This window comes from Helicoverpa armigera, chromosome 16 (assembly GCF_030705265.1).
Source record: "Helicoverpa armigera isolate CAAS_96S chromosome 16, ASM3070526v1, whole genome shotgun sequence".
NCBI classification, from domain to species: domain Eukaryota; kingdom Metazoa; phylum Arthropoda; class Insecta; order Lepidoptera; family Noctuidae; genus Helicoverpa; species Helicoverpa armigera.
In genome coordinates this window covers 9,105,416-9,121,949 of record NC_087135.1, presented here as the reverse complement: position 1 = coordinate 9,121,949, position 16,534 = coordinate 9,105,416, and the positions used below count along the sequence as shown (strand labels likewise).

General features: G+C 35.3%; 2 protein-coding genes and 1 long non-coding RNA gene across 3 annotated transcripts in view; 1 reads left to right on the top strand and 2 right to left on the bottom strand.

Annotated features, from left to right (window-relative positions):
- Positions 1-16,534, bottom strand: part of LOC135117921 (uncharacterized) — a 343,287-nt gene that overhangs the window by 171,977 nt on the left and 154,776 nt on the right. The gene's annotated exons all lie outside the window — the stretch shown is intronic.
- LOC110372105 (uncharacterized) lies at positions 42-4,733 on the top strand. Its single transcript, XM_064038633.1, has 7 exons — positions 42-210; positions 577-744; positions 1,349-1,566; positions 2,740-2,948; positions 3,237-3,393; positions 4,004-4,115; positions 4,517-4,733. Exons 1-7 carry the CDS (start codon positions 53-55, stop codon positions 4,731-4,733), a joined length of 1,239 nt encoding a protein of 412 aa, XP_063894703.1. The 5' UTR covers positions 42-52.
- Positions 7,794-13,193, bottom strand: LOC110372174 (pancreatic triacylglycerol lipase). The gene is made up of 6 exons (XM_021328736.3): positions 13,087-13,193; positions 12,205-12,366; positions 10,551-10,925; positions 10,140-10,382; positions 8,463-8,585; positions 7,794-7,983 (listed from the first exon to the last, which is right to left on the bottom strand). The coding sequence occupies exons 1-6, from the start codon at positions 13,112-13,114 to the stop codon at positions 7,823-7,825; spliced, it is 1,092 nt and encodes a 363-aa protein (XP_021184411.3). The 5' UTR covers positions 13,115-13,193; the 3' UTR covers positions 7,794-7,822.

The following is a 16,534-nucleotide window of genomic DNA, read 5'->3' as shown; positions in this document are numbered from 1 at the left end:
AACGACATTAAGTACTCACAGTTTTTTCCTTCTAGAAAAAATGGCATTTGACATGATGAACGTGACATTAAGAGTAGCAACACAATACAACTGTGATTCCCTAAGAAATCGCGCTAGGACATCGGATCCTCACACATTTGATCCCATGTGGAGGGAAACTATACTGGGCTGCATGATTCTTGATCTGTTGAGGGATATGTATGGATTCAAGTAAGTAATCCCCGTAATAAAGATAAAAGTAATGCCTTAAAACTATTTACACAAGACACATATAGCCTAGAGAAAGAACATGCTTAGGCTAGTTTATCTACTGCTAGAAGAAGTTCCTTCTCTCCGACGACACCCAAAGGTAGACTGGTAGAGAACGCCTAAGTCCGCCCTTACCGCGACCCTGGTACATAAAAGGCCTACGACGGAATACGACGGTTTATAGTCAATAAGAGTTTGACACTCTCTCACCACTGCTAACCCACAGCGGGAGGGGTCATTTGATTTTTGACGTCGTTAAAAAAAATGTCCGCCAGTATGCTGTTTGATATTTTCTACTTCTTTATACTTCTAGTGTATATTTTTCAGCATGTGCTACGTGTTCGACAATCCGGAAAGGAATGTCACGGTTATCGGGGGTCTAAACAACGCCTCTCAGTCCTATCGTGACAGTGTTGACGTGTACTCCAGATCTATGACCCTCACACAGGACCTGGCTGAGCAAATCTATCCTATACATGCTTTACATACTTGGAAGTAAGTTATGTTTATTATTAAGTATTTGAATTAGATATTGCTTCGGCTTTAATCTGGTGCTAATGAAGAAGCAAGTTAAGACGATGTCGCACCTAATCGCATGTCCACTGTGCCCTGAAACCTGCTCGCGGGAGGACTTAATGAGCGCATCCGGCCGTGCTCGCGCTGTGGCGGCATATTGGGCTGACATAGGGTAGTCTCACTATATAACATGTCATCGACACAAAAGAAGAAGAAGCAAGTTAAGTGAAAAAGTACCTAGTTTAAAAAAATCTTACAGTTCACAATTTTATTTGGGTCCACACAATATATTTTCTACTTTCATTCCTCTCTGCCAGCCGTAGTACACACTCGTCACACGTCGAATTTACTCCCCTCTTTTTGGTGTCATGTTTTAGATGCGTCCATCTTTTCTTCGGTTTTCCTCTCCCTCTCCATCTATACACATTCATACTTAACCACTCTTTATATATTTATTATATTATATTTATTATATATTTCACTTACTATATGCCCATACTATAAAAACCGCTAGCATGGTCCAAATTTCCAGGATTACGTATTTGTTTCTTTATTTCTTACTAAGCTATTCATTTTTTTCCAGATTAGGTTTTCTACTTAGCCGACCCGGGAGCAAGATTTTCAGGACGTTCTACAGCAAGCCATTTTCCAGACCAGTTTGGAATTGTTTGTACTGCTTCGGCCTGCTCATCATAGTCTTCTTCTATATCCTGAAGAGATGGGAGTTCAGCGTTATTGGTGGATGGCAGATCTGCTTCGTGTATGAAGCTCTGCTGGTTGTAGGGGCTTATTGTCAGCACAGTGAGTATTGCCTTACATTACTTATCCACTCGGTCGTCTCAACACCATTTTTAGGGTTCCGTACCCAAAGGGTAAAATGGGACCCTATTTTTTTCGTTCCTCCGTCCGTCCGTCTGTCACCAGGCTGTATCATGAACCGTGATAGTTAGAGAGCTGAAGTTTTCACAGATGATGTATTTTTGTTGCCGCTATAACAACAAATACTGAAAACTAGAATAAAATAAATATTTTGGGGGCTCCCATACAACAAACAACGTATTTTTTGTCCGTTTTATAAATAATGATACGGAACCCTTCGTGCGCGTGTCCGACTCGCACTTGGCTGTTTTTTTTTATTGAACGGCACGTGACCGACAAGATGTATTCTTTTGCATTTTGACTGTAAAATAATAATTATTTTGTAGAATTACAACATTAAGAAGTAAATATGACACACATTCAGTTAATCACACCACTTACACAAATCTGTATGATTCCATCTATCTTCAATAAAAAGTCAGCTAAAACTATTCAAACAATTGCCTTAAAATCATAACAAACTAGATATTATTGTATTGTATATAAATACTGTTAAAGTATAGCCTTACTTACTTACTTTTCTTTTAAAAGGAATTTCGAGAAATAAAAATTACTAAGCTAATAAAATTCTATCGTAAGACAAAACCGTTGAAATATTAGGTGAAAATAAATTACACGAGATAATGGCCTAATTGAGTGAACTGGTTTACAAAAAGGTTTCGCTCTAAAAAGTTTTAAAGGCTAATAAATATATAAAGATTTTTTCTTTATTGAATTCTTCGAAAATACGAATGCTTATTTACTTTTGTAAATTCGAACACAATCTTTTGGATTCTAGAAACACTTACCTACAAATTATTTCATTATTAATTTAGTTTCCATTTACTTTAATTTAATTGTCGACTCTAATTAATCTTGAAAATCATCTAAAATTAAAAGACCACAATTAAAAGACAAATAAAGGCATTTTAAGGCATGCCTATCCTCTATATTATATTTAAAAATACGCCTAAATATATAATATTTTTTTGTGATTAAACCCGCTAAACACTATCTTGAATCGCCGATGTCATTTCTCACAAAATGGCTAGTTTAAACTACCCTTTCTGTTTTGTACTACTCTTAAGTATCTTACACTGATTTTACTGTCCCCAGTACCACCAATAGACCCGCGGCTGCCATCTCGAAGGATCGCCTACCTCATATTCTTTACGTTCGTCTACATTGTCTATACGTACTACACCTCTAACTTGCTATCCAACCTCGTTAATGACAAGGACCATGGCATAGACTTGCCTATGTTGGCGGACAGCGACTATGTGTTCCTAGCCGTTAATCATATGATGATGGCTATTTTTGAACGTGTAAGTACCTACTCAGCTTTTAAAGGTTTTTTTTTTCACCAAAGCGGCTGAGTGTAACTTGTGTGGAAAACATCTTGAGAAAACCTGGACTATTAAGTCTGATCTCACGGATATCACCAACCCGCATTGAGCAAGCATGGTGATCAATGCTCAATCCTTCTCCGTGTGAGAGGAGGCCTGTGCCCAGCAGTGTAAAAAAAAGGCTGTAACAGTTAACAGTAAATCAGAGACATTCTAACTAAGCTAACGTCTGTTTTCAATAAGAAGTACTCATCTTTAATTCAACAGTCTCAAATCTACCACTACAATCGTAACATAAGCCTAGTTGTGAAGAAGCTCATGAGGATACATACGGTATCTATTCCCGATGGGCTGGCAGCTGTGAAGACAGGGAAATATGCACTGCTATCCGATTTTATTACTGTTTATCCCTATATGAAGAAAAGTAAGTATACCTAGATGTTTTTTTTGCTTCTTTCTTATCATGTCATATCGTTTATTGTATTCCATATACATTTATTACATTAAGTTTAACATATAAAACGATGGTCAGAATTATAGACATTATATAATATATAACATTTTCTATAAACCTGTAATAATTTGTATATGTAAATGTTGATGTAAATAATATATATTCTGCATTCATTCTTTGATCTTTATAAGGTATTGAAAGTACTAAGAAAATATCCGTTGATATTGCATCTCTATTGCGTACTGTTGTTTGTTTGATTTTGTTTGTTCCGTATGCATTCATTCGAATGCAATGCGAACTATAAACTCACAATGTCACAACAAACAACTGGAACATAATAATATGTTCTATTGTAAGGTACTCCGCTCAGGACTTCGTCGTTTATCTAAGGCTCTAGTCTAGACAGACGGACTGCATTTCAACTGCAAATTTGCAGTTCAACGGCAACTGCTACCATCCCTCTCTGACAGCTATCTTTCCTATTTACGTCATCTTTCATCTACTGATTTCCTTATATGAGTACAGCCACCGTATTCGAAATTTTCCTTATTATAGCTATTATAACAAAAATTACTTTCAGCCTACGACAATGCCGATATTTGCAAACTAGTATCGATCGACCTGCTTTCCGGAATTACCAAATATTTCTACACTTCAAAGAAATTCCAATATAAAGAGCAATTTAAAATTGGGTGAGTATTACATTGAAACGAAAATAAATATAAAATGAGTTATTTGATCAAAACACAGGTATTAAACCGAAAACCTACGGTTATTGCTTGTAGTCACGGAATCGTAAAAATTGCAGTTGATGCGACAATATTATGATTACATAACAACGTTTTGTGGCCATCAAACGTAGAAATATAGTTTTGATGTGAACTAAAATAACTTTTTTTTTGTTATTTGGGGTAATTCAACAACGGCAACAAACACAACTAGAGAAAATCTACAAAAAGAATTTTTGCAAAAAATATAGCTATTACCTCGGTGGGTAAAATAATTAAACCTAAAAAGACAGTCTTTAGTTTAAAACAAAAATCTTATTTAAAAAACAATGCTTATTCTGTACTTATAAATCTTTATATTTCAGCTTCCTCCGAATCAAAGAATCTGGTCTGCTCAATCGTTTAGTATCCACGGATTTTGAAGAGCCTAAATGTACCAAGTCTCATATCATACAAATAAGCATGCAACATATTGCTATACCACTCACTATTCTAGCTGTCACTTCAGTAATATCTACCATTATAATGATCGCTGAAAAGATTCATTATAATAGGAACATGAGGTGGCCATATTTTAATTAAGAAGTATACTTTTAAAATGGTATTCCTATAAGTCAACATCAAATCAGATAGAAAACTGTATAAAATATGTAATTAATTTTATTTTCTTTTTAAAAGAGTGTCCATGGAGTTTCTTGTCGGTTCTTCTCCATGAGACCAAATGCCAATGAGACTCCTCTTTGGAACCGTGCATCTAACTTTGACGTTTCGAAAGAGCTTTCATAGGCCTATTTGAAATAAAAAACTTTGAGTTTGAAATCAAAGCTTTTTTGCAATTATGCGTGGTTGAGACCATAGATAATTTAATTAAATTGCACTATTTGAACGCATCAAACATAAATGTTATTTAAATACATGTTATTACGAAAAGAGCTTGTTTTATTACAAAAATACCTGATTTCATGTTCATCTTCCTTTTGCAAATATAACAAAGTAAATGCCGTATGATTTATCCTTCTATGAACGTGAGTGGGTTTTGTAAAGTAGGTAAATAATAAAAGAATAGTATTTACCTTTAATTATTCCTGAGCGCTTCAAAAATATACTGCAAAACCTTCGAGCTGTTGGGAATAATCAATGTATGTAAGGATAAAGAAGCAAGGTTATTTAATGCACAAATTGCTTTTGAATAAATGAAAAGAAAATTAGTTTGGAGTAACAAATGAAAGAGATTGTTACAAATTGTTAATACTTACAAATACTACATATATCAAGGTCTGAGCTGGGGATAAAGCGCCAGCTTGATTTTATTTAATTATTTATTCACTTGGGACTACAAACAAATCAACACCCTTTGAGCAAGAGTGGTGGTTAACTCTCAATCTTTATCTGTGTGAGAGCCTGTGCCCAGTAGTGAGACAATAACATAAGGCTGATTATTAGACTATGTCAGCTATTCAGCCTTATAATTGATTAGATACCACACACCCGACATATTAAAAAGCCATCCTTGTAAAAAGCTAAACCTAAAAAGCGTGAAGTTTAGGTTTAGTTCTGATTAAGTTGCTTGTTATTTTTTGCACGGCAACTGTAGAAAACGTGATAGCAACCAACCCACGTGACTGAAAGTTAACCGAAAATTAATGAAATAGAAACATTAAATCGCTCCGTTTCCTTAATTCTTTTTTTTTTAATTCCAAAAAATATTTGACAATAATTTCAGCACAAGCAAACGAGGAGGGAAAAATTTCGAAAAACTCACAACATCAAACTTTCGTTACTTTTAAAGGATTCCTTTGTCGTGACAAGAACTTTGGCTTTTTGAAGTAAAAACTTTTACTATGAGCGTTTAGGGGTTTAGGGACTAATTGTCGGTAAACGTGACTACGTTTTTATTTTACTTTCACGTGGTCATTAATTTTGTAAGGCAGTTGATGGCGCGTGATTTCGTACCCTTTCGACTGGGTTCCTAGCTTGCGCTCGCGGTTTCAAGGAGAACTACTCCCCGGTTCTAAGCTATGACAACTCCAATTTTCAGCCTACAATTATAGTTTGTACACGTTATCATTTAAAAATGTTTATAGACTTCATAATTTGGCTTATCTAAATCTTTCTTTCTACTAAACTGCTAGAAGTTTCAAAATTTCTGAACCTAAAATTTTGGAATATCATTTTGTTAACTGTTGACATAATAATGTGAATGAAAACACAATTGTTTATAGAAACAATACAACCTATATATTTTTGTGTGCTGAATTTGTGCATCTATGAGAAGATGTCTGAAATAAAGATTTTAATTAGATTTAATTCAAACACTACTACTACTTTACCTACTCTGTGTTAGCAGGTAGGTAAGTGATTTATTTATTTACTGATTACAAGTAGATGAAAATGGTTAAAAAAAAAAATATTTATTTATTTTTATTTACAAAAACGAATTCTAATATTTTATTGTTATTGTCTACCTTAGCTCTCAAATGTGTTCGTTAATGGCTCCATTATTCTTGAGTGAGGTGTTGTACGTGATGTGTGCTTAGATAATCTAATATTTTTAGAATAACATGAAAGATACAAAAAACTGGGTACCTATGATTTTCATTCTTCTTCTTAAAAAACAATAATTATGGCTAGTTTTACAGATTGCTGATAAAGTCTCTGATAGCCCATTAGCCTAAACGGGCCTTGAATATCATTAAAAAAAAAACACCTACTCACTCCAAAACAAATCCCAAACAAATCATAACTTCCTTTGAATCAGGTAGGTGAATGTTCGGATAATGAATTGGTATTATATTTTTCTTCACGGATTTATTTGATTTTCTTCCAGAGTGTATCTTTACTAATATTATAAATGCAAAAGTAACTCTGTCTGTTTGTCTGTTACGCTTTTACGGTTCGGAGGTAGAGTTGACCTTGAGAAAGAAGATAGGACAGTTTTTATCCCGGACTTTTGAAGAATTCTATTGGAAACGTGATATAACCGAACTTTACGCAGACGAAGCCGCGGGCGGAAGCCAGTGTTTCTATAAGCAAGATTCCACCAAAACGATATGCGCAAAATCGCGAACAAAAAATGTGTACTTATCTACTTCGTAGTCGTGGTGGCCTCGTGGGCAAAGAACCAACCTCTCGAGTATGAGGGCGCGGGTTCGATTCCAGGTCAGGCAAGTACCAATGCAACTGTTCTAAGTTTGTATGTACTTTCTAAGTATATCTTAGACACCAATGACTGTGTTTCGGATGGCACGTTATACTGTAGGTCCCGGCTGTCATTGAACATCCTTGGCAGTCGTTACGGGTAGTCAGAAGCCAGTAAGTCTGACACCAGTCTAACCAAGGGGTATCGGGTTGCCCGGGTCAGATAGGCAGTCGCTTCTTGTAAAGCACTGGTATTCAGCTGAATCCGGTTAGACTGGAAGCCGACCCCAACATAGTTTGGGAAAAAGGCTCGGAGGATGATGATCTACTTTTATAGCAAGTTCGCAAGTTCGCAGCTAGCTGAATTTTTGTCTGCGTGTTGTTGAAAAATAGAATCGATAGAGAAATTCTGGACGGATGGACAGAGGAGCGAAAACAATAGGGTCCCGTTTTACCCTTTGGGTACGGAACCCTAAAAAGATAAATAAAACAAAATTTTTCTTAGTAAAAAGTTTATTGTATAGTTTTTATTATCATCCACTACCAGCGGAACCCATGCCAAACGGAAAAGAGTCCTTAGTGGTAAGGAAATAAAGTCCAGGATTGTTGCTATCGGATTCCAGGCCCATGTAGGATATCTCGGATTTTGAACATAGACCTTCTCCAAACATCGTCCAGTTGTCACATTTTCGGGCTGCAATAGATATATGAAATTATGTAAGTATGTAACACGTGTGCCAAGTCAATATAGAGGTAGATTTTTCTTATTCCGATTTTTTTGGTCTTTTCATATTTTAGTTTTACACGATATGGCTTTGTAATTTTCAATTTTATTTTGCTCATTTAATTTGGTGTTAATGTATAAGGACTGTTTTTTATAATATTATATTTCTGTCATAGCTTATACCTAATAAACAGCCTAGCTTTTACCTAATAACACAGCCGTAAAAAAACTTAGTAAAATCCTAACTAAAATCCTGTATACACAGTAGTAGGTACAATATATGTATGCAGCTTCTGCAGCAGATATCTACATACTAGCATATTACAAACATCACCGTGTACTTTTAATGATTAACGCTCAATCCTTCTCCATGTGAGAGGAAGCTCTGCCCAGCTGTGGGACGATAAAAAGGCAGTAACGTACGTAATAGTACGTAATATATTACTTACCTGGAAAATGTTTGGGAGACGCCACGGATTCAGCAAACAGTTCCCAAGCTCGGCTGTGATCGCAGACGGAAATGTAGCAGCCCGGCTGCGATATACCACCATTGGGGAAGAAATCCTTGTGTCCTGTAAAGAGAAAGCGTTGTTGAATAAAGGTGGAAACACACTTAAGTATTTGCCGTGTCGTAGTGTAATACGCCAGATGCATATCGGTTTCAAACATTTATATGATAATCACAGAAAACAGCTTTCATTAAAAAAAATTCAACAAGTATTTGTAGGTATTTAGGTGCTTTGTAACAAATGAAATTAATACATACATTATTCGAAATATTTCCTAATTTGTTCACTCGTAATGAGCAGCTAATCAAGCGTTATTTACCAATTATACATTGGATTTAACATAATGATATCAAAAACATTATAGCCATAATAATAGCCACAGAAATTATGATTCCAATCCGAGAAATTATCGTTTAAATTCTAGGTCGGTAGCCGGTTCGATTAAAGTACGTAACATCTCCAAGTATATTTTTATATACTTCGAACTAATTACCGTCACTCTTATTTTCATCATATGAATCAAAAAGTCTACTTAAAATGTATAAAGGAAGAAAAATATCAAAATGTAAGGTCGACTCAAAAAAGCAAACAAGCGTGTTTCCACCTATGTTAAAAGTAGGTATCCTACACAATAAAGTTGGCAGTCCACGTCAGACAATTTGTAGGACAGATAATGTGGCCGATTTTTTGTAGGACGTTCTTACTAAGATTTACCGACCAAATTTTCGTATGCCTTGTGCGTCACACTATTGCTCTGTATGTTCTTTTTTTCTCCTACAAAAAATCGGTCACCTACAATAATCGGACGTGGGAGACCAGCCAAATAATACTTTCGAAAAGATTTCTACCGACCCACAAGTGGCCAAGGATTAAAGGAACAAAAGTGACACTTATATCCAAGTGCTACTCAGGACGACTGTAATACCTCTCGAGCTTCTTTAGAACAAAAGACAGTCGTCATTACTGACAGTGTCAACAAACTGTTTGATCAAGTACGCGGATCTAATATGGCTGGGGAAATGGTATTGATATAAGGGGAACGATTTGTTATTTTTTTATGGTCATAGCTCCCTTAAATGCTTTTGAAATATATTTTTTAATGATTTGTTATTTTCATAGCTCCCTTAAATGCTTTTGAAATTTTATTGTGTGCCACTTTCTTTAATTTCGAATATTCAAAATGATCGCCGGTGCTGACATTAACATAATTATTTTTCCGCTAAACATTAACCATTACAAATTAGCCCGCGATTTCGCTCACACTGCTAAGGAACTATTTTTATAAAAGTTCTACGTCGTTTCCACGGGCCTCAGCTATCTCCCAATATTCAACCAAACAGGTTCAGCCTGTCTTATATACAGTATAACTAACAAGACTTTCACTACACAGTATAAAACAAAGTCGCTTTTTCTGTCGCTATGTTCCTTTATACGCTTCTTCTATCTTCAAAACTGCGCAACCGATTTTCATGCGTTTTTTTTTTTGATGAATTGAGTGATTGAAAAGGAAGGTTTATATGTATAATAACATCCATTAAATACCGATATCCAGTGCGAAGACAGTTTGGGTCGCTGGTTTATATATAAAGAGATATAATGGTTCAAATCGTCGTTTACCTACAGGCTCTTTGAGACCCAGTAAGCCACCATTGCTGTGTATGACATCAACGTATTCTGCATCGCTCTTGTCCAGTCTCCCACTGACGCTCACGTTGCTGAAGCAAGGTCCAGCCGGGTCTAAGGCTGTAATGCGCCCTACGCGCTGGCCAGTAAGTTCATGGACCTTCTTACCAGCCACTCCGGCTATGTGGGACCCTAAGCTGTGGCCTATAATGTAGATTTTTGAGGGGTCTTGGCCATCTGAAAATAGTGAATTTAGGGTGTGAAGTGTTGGGGATCAAATAATTCTTTAGCTTAGACACATTACTAAAAGCATTACTGATCACGGTTTTTTTATCAGAATGAGTTTGATATTACTACATAATTATTTAGGATTGACATGAAAATTCTAAAAACACACACACTCACTTTTAATAACTTCACCCAAAAATGTTCCAAGCACCTCTCCCATGAACCTGACATTAGTCGACGATCGGAAATACTCCAAGTTAATGATCTTTCTTCCATCCAACGCAAATATTTTCAAGTTAGGTTTCTTCAGCAACTCCGGAGCTATGGCATTCACCATCCAGCCATCAGAACTCTCCATAAAGCCATGGACTAGTATGATCACTGTCTCTGCTTGAGCCATTAGTCTATGCATCCTCCTATTGGCTGTCAAATTGTACTTGACATTCCCAGTTTTCGTAATGAGATCAATATTTAGGACATCCTTAAAATTGGTTTTGTTCTTCTCTTGCATTTGTTCGTATGTTAAACCGAAAAAGCTTTTGAAAGTTTCACCTGAAATTGTTTGGTTATATTTTAAAAAATTGCAATAGCTTCATATCAGAAACCTCCAAGTAATGTTAATAAAATATTTTCAATTTCAGGAACGAAAAGTCTAAAAATATGTACCTATTACATGGTTTGTAACCATTAGGACGCAGTCAATATTTGACTTGAAAGAATTAATATTTTTAAAATTTAAACTTAAATCTTATTTATATGAAGTACAATTTATTCCCCATAGAGGTTTTCAAAATAGACCGATCATAGTTCTCAATAATAAAATTACTAGAAAGTCCCAATTGGACCCCATGATTTGAAACTCTTCTGTCTACAGTTTTATTATAAGAAAGCACTAAAAACTTCGTCTGTACTGTTACAAAAACTTAATATAACTGGGAAACTTATGCTCTTGGGGCAGCAAACAATAATTGACTTGTAGTGTTCATCTTGCCATTTTGATTCTATTGAAAGCCTGTTCAGATGAATGCAAGAAAATTAAACAGTGTTTATCTCATCGATACTGAATAATACATTAAAATTATACATTTTAAAAGTAGGTAAATATGTACATTTAAACATATTTCAATAAATAAATAAAGTATAACATTTTCCCTCTTCAATATAATATTCTCTGTTTTTGAACCAACGTGATCTTACCACCTAAATAAACATTGTGGAATGCAATTAAGATATTCAGTTTGCTTTAGTTTAAACCAGTTAAATCCAGTTTTGATGTAAATTGACCTTGATGAAACAGATCACCCATCCACAAACTGAGCGCGTTAACCATTAGTCATCCTCCGAGCCTTTTTCCCAACTATGTTGGGGTTGGCTTCCACTCTAACTGGATGTAGCTGAGTACCAGTGTTTTACAAGGAGCGACTGCCCTATCTGACCTCCTCAACCCAGTTACCCGGGCAAAAGCGCCTTAACCATTGCTTTACTTAATCACTGATCGACCCATTTAGCTATTAACTTAGCCTCGAGCCTTTTTAGGCTATTCCCTACTTCTCCTTTCCCTGTTCCCAATTAATTTGTGGTCGGCTCAACATGTTTTCCGCTTCCATTCCTCTCTGGCAGCCGTCATACTTACTAATATTCTCAAACTTTTTAGTCATGGCCTCTTTCAGACAGAAGTTCCATTTTCTATGGTTTGACTCCCCTCCTCTCTCTCCTCTGTCCTCTTCACCCATCCACGTTGTGATCATACTCACATACCCGTTGCATTCATACTCATATTACTTAATAGTCTACCTATCTACTATTCTGTAATAAACTCATAACAACTTACATCGATTTGAACCAGCAGCCACCATAGGATGTATCATCGACATAGTGGAATCAAATATGGAACTGAGAGAAAACTTGGCTGGTTCCGCACGAGGTATACTGGCAGCATATAACCCCGAAACAAATAGACAATTAAATAAGTAAATTAGTTCCAAGTTTTGTGCTGAAAAATAAAAAAAAACATCTGCTAAACAGGTGGCAAAATGTTGTCTCCTTGCACATGTAAGTTTTCAATTGTTCTGTGTTCTCTTTGGCAATGAAAGCCAAATATATGTATGTATGCTCAAAGTAAACACTTGTAATTTTGTAGGTTTAAATTACAATTATTTCAAATATGTTTTCGACTCTGAAGTTAGCTACAAGTGACCATCGTGATGTGGCTAGATATGCATTACAGGGCCGACTTCATAGGGTTAAAGTTATTTGACGAAAGCTTAAACTTGTCTAGAGGTAACAACATCTATTATTATCATCATCTCAGCCATAGGACGTCCACTGCTGAACATAGGTGTCCCCCTTAGATCTCCACAGATACCTGTTGGAAGCGACCTGCATCCAGCGTCTTCCGGCAACCTTTATAAGGTCGTCTGTCTACCTTGTTGGTGGACATCCTACGCTGATACGCTATTATTATCCGACTCGCTATAATGCATTCGGATTTCTATCTGCGTTCAACCACAAGATTAAAGATATTCAGAACTCATAGATAGAGACCGATGCCAATTTTGAGAACAATGTCCAATTAAATTGTCATTAAGATTTCACAAGTTGGATCAGTTTTAAAACAGTCATGAAAGGGTAAAGGCACAGCACTGTGACAGTATAGGCTAAATACGAAAACAGTACCTACTCATATAAGTTTATATTTTAAATATTTGCTTACCAATCATAACGCAAACACTAGCACTCATCAAAGGCTTGTTGAATGAAAATAAATATATTGGCACTTAACACTTAACTGTGCGGCTGTTCAAGATAACTCGCAATGATTTTTATTACATAAACGATTAATGAAAGAAATAATATATTAAATATTCACAATTTTAATAATTTCACACGACGCTGATGGACTATGGTAGAAAATATTATTGTTATTAGTTCATAAGTACATACCATCGAAGCGATTGTCGACTACGAACAGTGTGTAATATGGTAAATTTTACTATGTATGCGATTAATCAGGAGTTTTACGTTTATGGCAGTATTAAATATGTGTAATGGGTGTGAAAGAAAGAAAGAAAATAAATTTAATTGCGCAATAAGAGACGCATACACACACTTAAAATTAGACATATGCAGAAATAACAATAGAGGGAAAATATGCGTCTTAAAGCGCGCAATACGTTGTGTTTTTTAATGGTGTGTCATTTGTTTCTGAAAAGAAAAAAATAAGTTTTGTAAAGATCATTTTAAATTAGGAGTTGGTGTTTCTTTATTCTCCTATTCAAATGCAAAGAACATCGATTGAAATGAAGTGTCAAGATTTGTTAAAATTCAGAACAGGTACAAATAAACTTTCTTGGTATTCCTGAATTAAAAAATACAAAGTTTCTAGACCACATGAATATCCGAAGTTATTTCACCGAAAAGTACCACTGCCTTGAATGCAGCCAATGTAAGTGTAAATGAAAATTATAAAGATTTTCCAACAGGTGAGATTTCACAAACATAGAGACATTCATTTAGCTGCAAGGAGTCATATTAATTCAATATACCTGTATTTCTATACGTACCAATATGAGAAGATAACCGCCACGCGCCATTAAAATTAAAAATACTTAAAAAAAAAAAAATATATAATTTACCAATTACTTCATATTTTTTTTTCTTTCAAGTCCACACAATCAGCGGTCTAACTATAAAAACTCGACGAGATGTTTATCTAGTTTGAAATGTCGCGTTTTGTTCCGCTACCCTTACGATAGGATCTCACGATTGTTATGAAACGATTCCATACATGCATGCTATTTCAACATTCATGCGATATTTATACCGGTGCTGTGACGTAAACAAAAAAGAAATTTTATCGACCTTGCAGGAAGATTTTAGTAATCCATGACTGATCCATAAGTTAGGTGTAGACCACAGCTGCCGGGGCTTCTTAATTCATTGTTCGAAAGAGTTACCGCGGCCCTGGTACATAAAAAAGCCTACAACGGAACACGACGGTTTTTAGTCAGTAAGGTCGCTTCCAACAGGTATCTGTGGAGATCAAAGGGAGAGGCCTATGTTCAGCAGTGGACGTCCTATGGCTGAGATGATGATGATGAAGAGTCTGGCACTCCCTCACCGCTGCTAACCCAAAGCGGGAGGGTCATTTGATGATTTTTGACGTCGTTGAAAAATAACAAGTTAAATAAAAGCTTGTAAAAAAAGGTTAGATCACAGATTTGTAAATACTTACTACGTAATTGACGAGTACGATACGTAATTGATATACGAGACCCTTGAGCTCGAACTTTTTCTCCAATAAATCATACAAGACGTGTAAAATTTTTAGAGAAACTTAGGACAATCCTAGTCAATTGTTTATCATGCACGAAGCATTTAACAAATATTTTGCTCGCACGCATACCTACAACAATGTAATTTTGGCGCCCATCAAAAGTACTCCAAAGTACAATCAAAAACTATTGTTATGAACCACGTTGGCAGCTAAATAAGTTGACCTTTGTACTTGTGTTAACTCACATAGAATTTTCTCATTTTATAGTTATATTTTTTTACTATATTTGGGAGTAAAGGTGCGTTATCCCGAACAAAATATAACGCACGTTAAAATCTAAATTAAAGTTGTTCTCATATTTTGTAAGTAGGCGATTTTTTTGCATTTTACTTCAAAAATTAGGCAGTTAATATAGTTTTGAAAAGTGAAATAATTCAAAAACGGTGGCATATACATATTATAGTTTTCTAATTATTATGTCTTGTCGTGGCGGAGATAACTTGAAATCAGACAAATGAAACAGTTTAGAACAGATTGTCTGGTAAAGCATGATAAGCAACCCACTTACCACCAGACATACCTAATTTAGTTTAAGTCTTTTGAAATTTGTGTTCTTAGCAAATGTCAATGAGTACGAGCAAATGATGAAAGATGTCGAGTACTGTCGATAAGACACGCACGACATCGCACTTGTTCGTGTGGTGTTACCATAATGTACGGTTGGTTGGATCAACTAATTCACTGTAGCGTTAACAAACCAAATTGTAATCATCTTGTCAAGAAAAGGCCTTGTAATGATGATAACAATGGCTTTTCTGTAGCCGCTACCAAAAATCATGCATTGTGAAATTTTTATATTAATTTATAAAAATGTACCTACTACACTTAGAGCGATTTTAGAGAAAGAAATTAAAGTAAAAGAACATTTCATTTAATAGGTACTTCTTTTTAATTTGATACTCATATGTGCGCACCATTTTGTTTTTTTTTTTTTGCATTTAGTAATTTCTTCGATGAAGTGGGATGAAATTATTATTTTTTATTGCTTCATTACATTTTTAAATTGAGTTTTTATATAAAAATAAATTTTAATAGGTACCTACATCTTTTTAATTTGCTATGTGTGACGTGCGTGCCATTTTCTTTTTTGAGTTTAGAAATTTCCTCGATGAGGTGGGATGAAAAGTTACGTGTTGCACTCGAGTTTTTTTTCACCTACTGCTCTTTTGATTCCCTCGCTATCGCTCAGGATTCTAATTATTTATTGAAAGGAATACATACCTATGTAATCAGAATTTTACAGACATAAAATATCAGATTATTTCCTTGGTTTGTGATTGCTATCAAACATCTCGTAAGCCAGGAAACATCGCGTGTAAGCTGTCACGGCTCAGACTGCTATAAGTGTTCTCATTATCGACACTGATGGGATTTCTGATTTCTGAGTGATAGAAATTTACCGAGTCTTACCTTTATTAAAACCATCTGTGTAATTTAATAAATAACTAGTTTCCGCCCGCGGTTTCACTCGCGTATTGATATGACTGTTTCCCGTGGCTGGATAGTGGTAAAAACTATCTTATGTCCTTTTCCCGGATTTAATTAATCTCCCCTAATTTCCCTCTCCAATTTTCAGCTTAAACGGTTTAGCCATTCTTGAGTTATTAATGTGTAACTAACACGGCTTTTTTTATATGTGCAAGATAGAAGATTTCATTGGTTTTTAGTAACTACCGCATATACTAAGCAAAACAAATATTTTTTTGTAGGTACCCAGAGAAGAAAATCGGAGTTTAACACAGAGACGACTTTCTCTTACTACATGAATTTAGAAAAAAATAAAGAATTGATTAAATCTTTGTGAGCAGGTATAGGGAGTGGGGTT

Bases quoted from the DNA above. Each gene is read 5' to 3' on its own strand.
- LOC110372174 (XM_021328736.3), bottom strand. From the start codon at position 13,114: ATGAGTGCTAGTGTTTGCGTTATGATTG. The intron at 10,926-12,204 runs GTAAGTTGTTAT...AAACAATTTCAG, and splicing joins GGCTGCTGGTTCAAATCGAT to GTGAAACTTTCAAAAGCTTT. The intron at 10,383-10,550 runs GTGAGTGTGTGT...CACTATTTTCAG, and splicing joins TTTGGGTGAAGTTATTAAAA to ATGGCCAAGACCCCTCAAAA.
- LOC110372105 (XM_064038633.1), top strand. From the start codon at position 53: ATGATGAACGTGACATTAAGAGTAGCAACACAATACAACTGTGATTCC. The intron at 1,567-2,739 runs GTGAGTATTGCC...TACTGTCCCCAG, and splicing joins AGGGGCTTATTGTCAGCACA to TACCACCAATAGACCCGCGG. The intron at 2,949-3,236 runs GTAAGTACCTAC...TTAATTCAACAG, and splicing joins TGATGGCTATTTTTGAACGT to TCTCAAATCTACCACTACAA.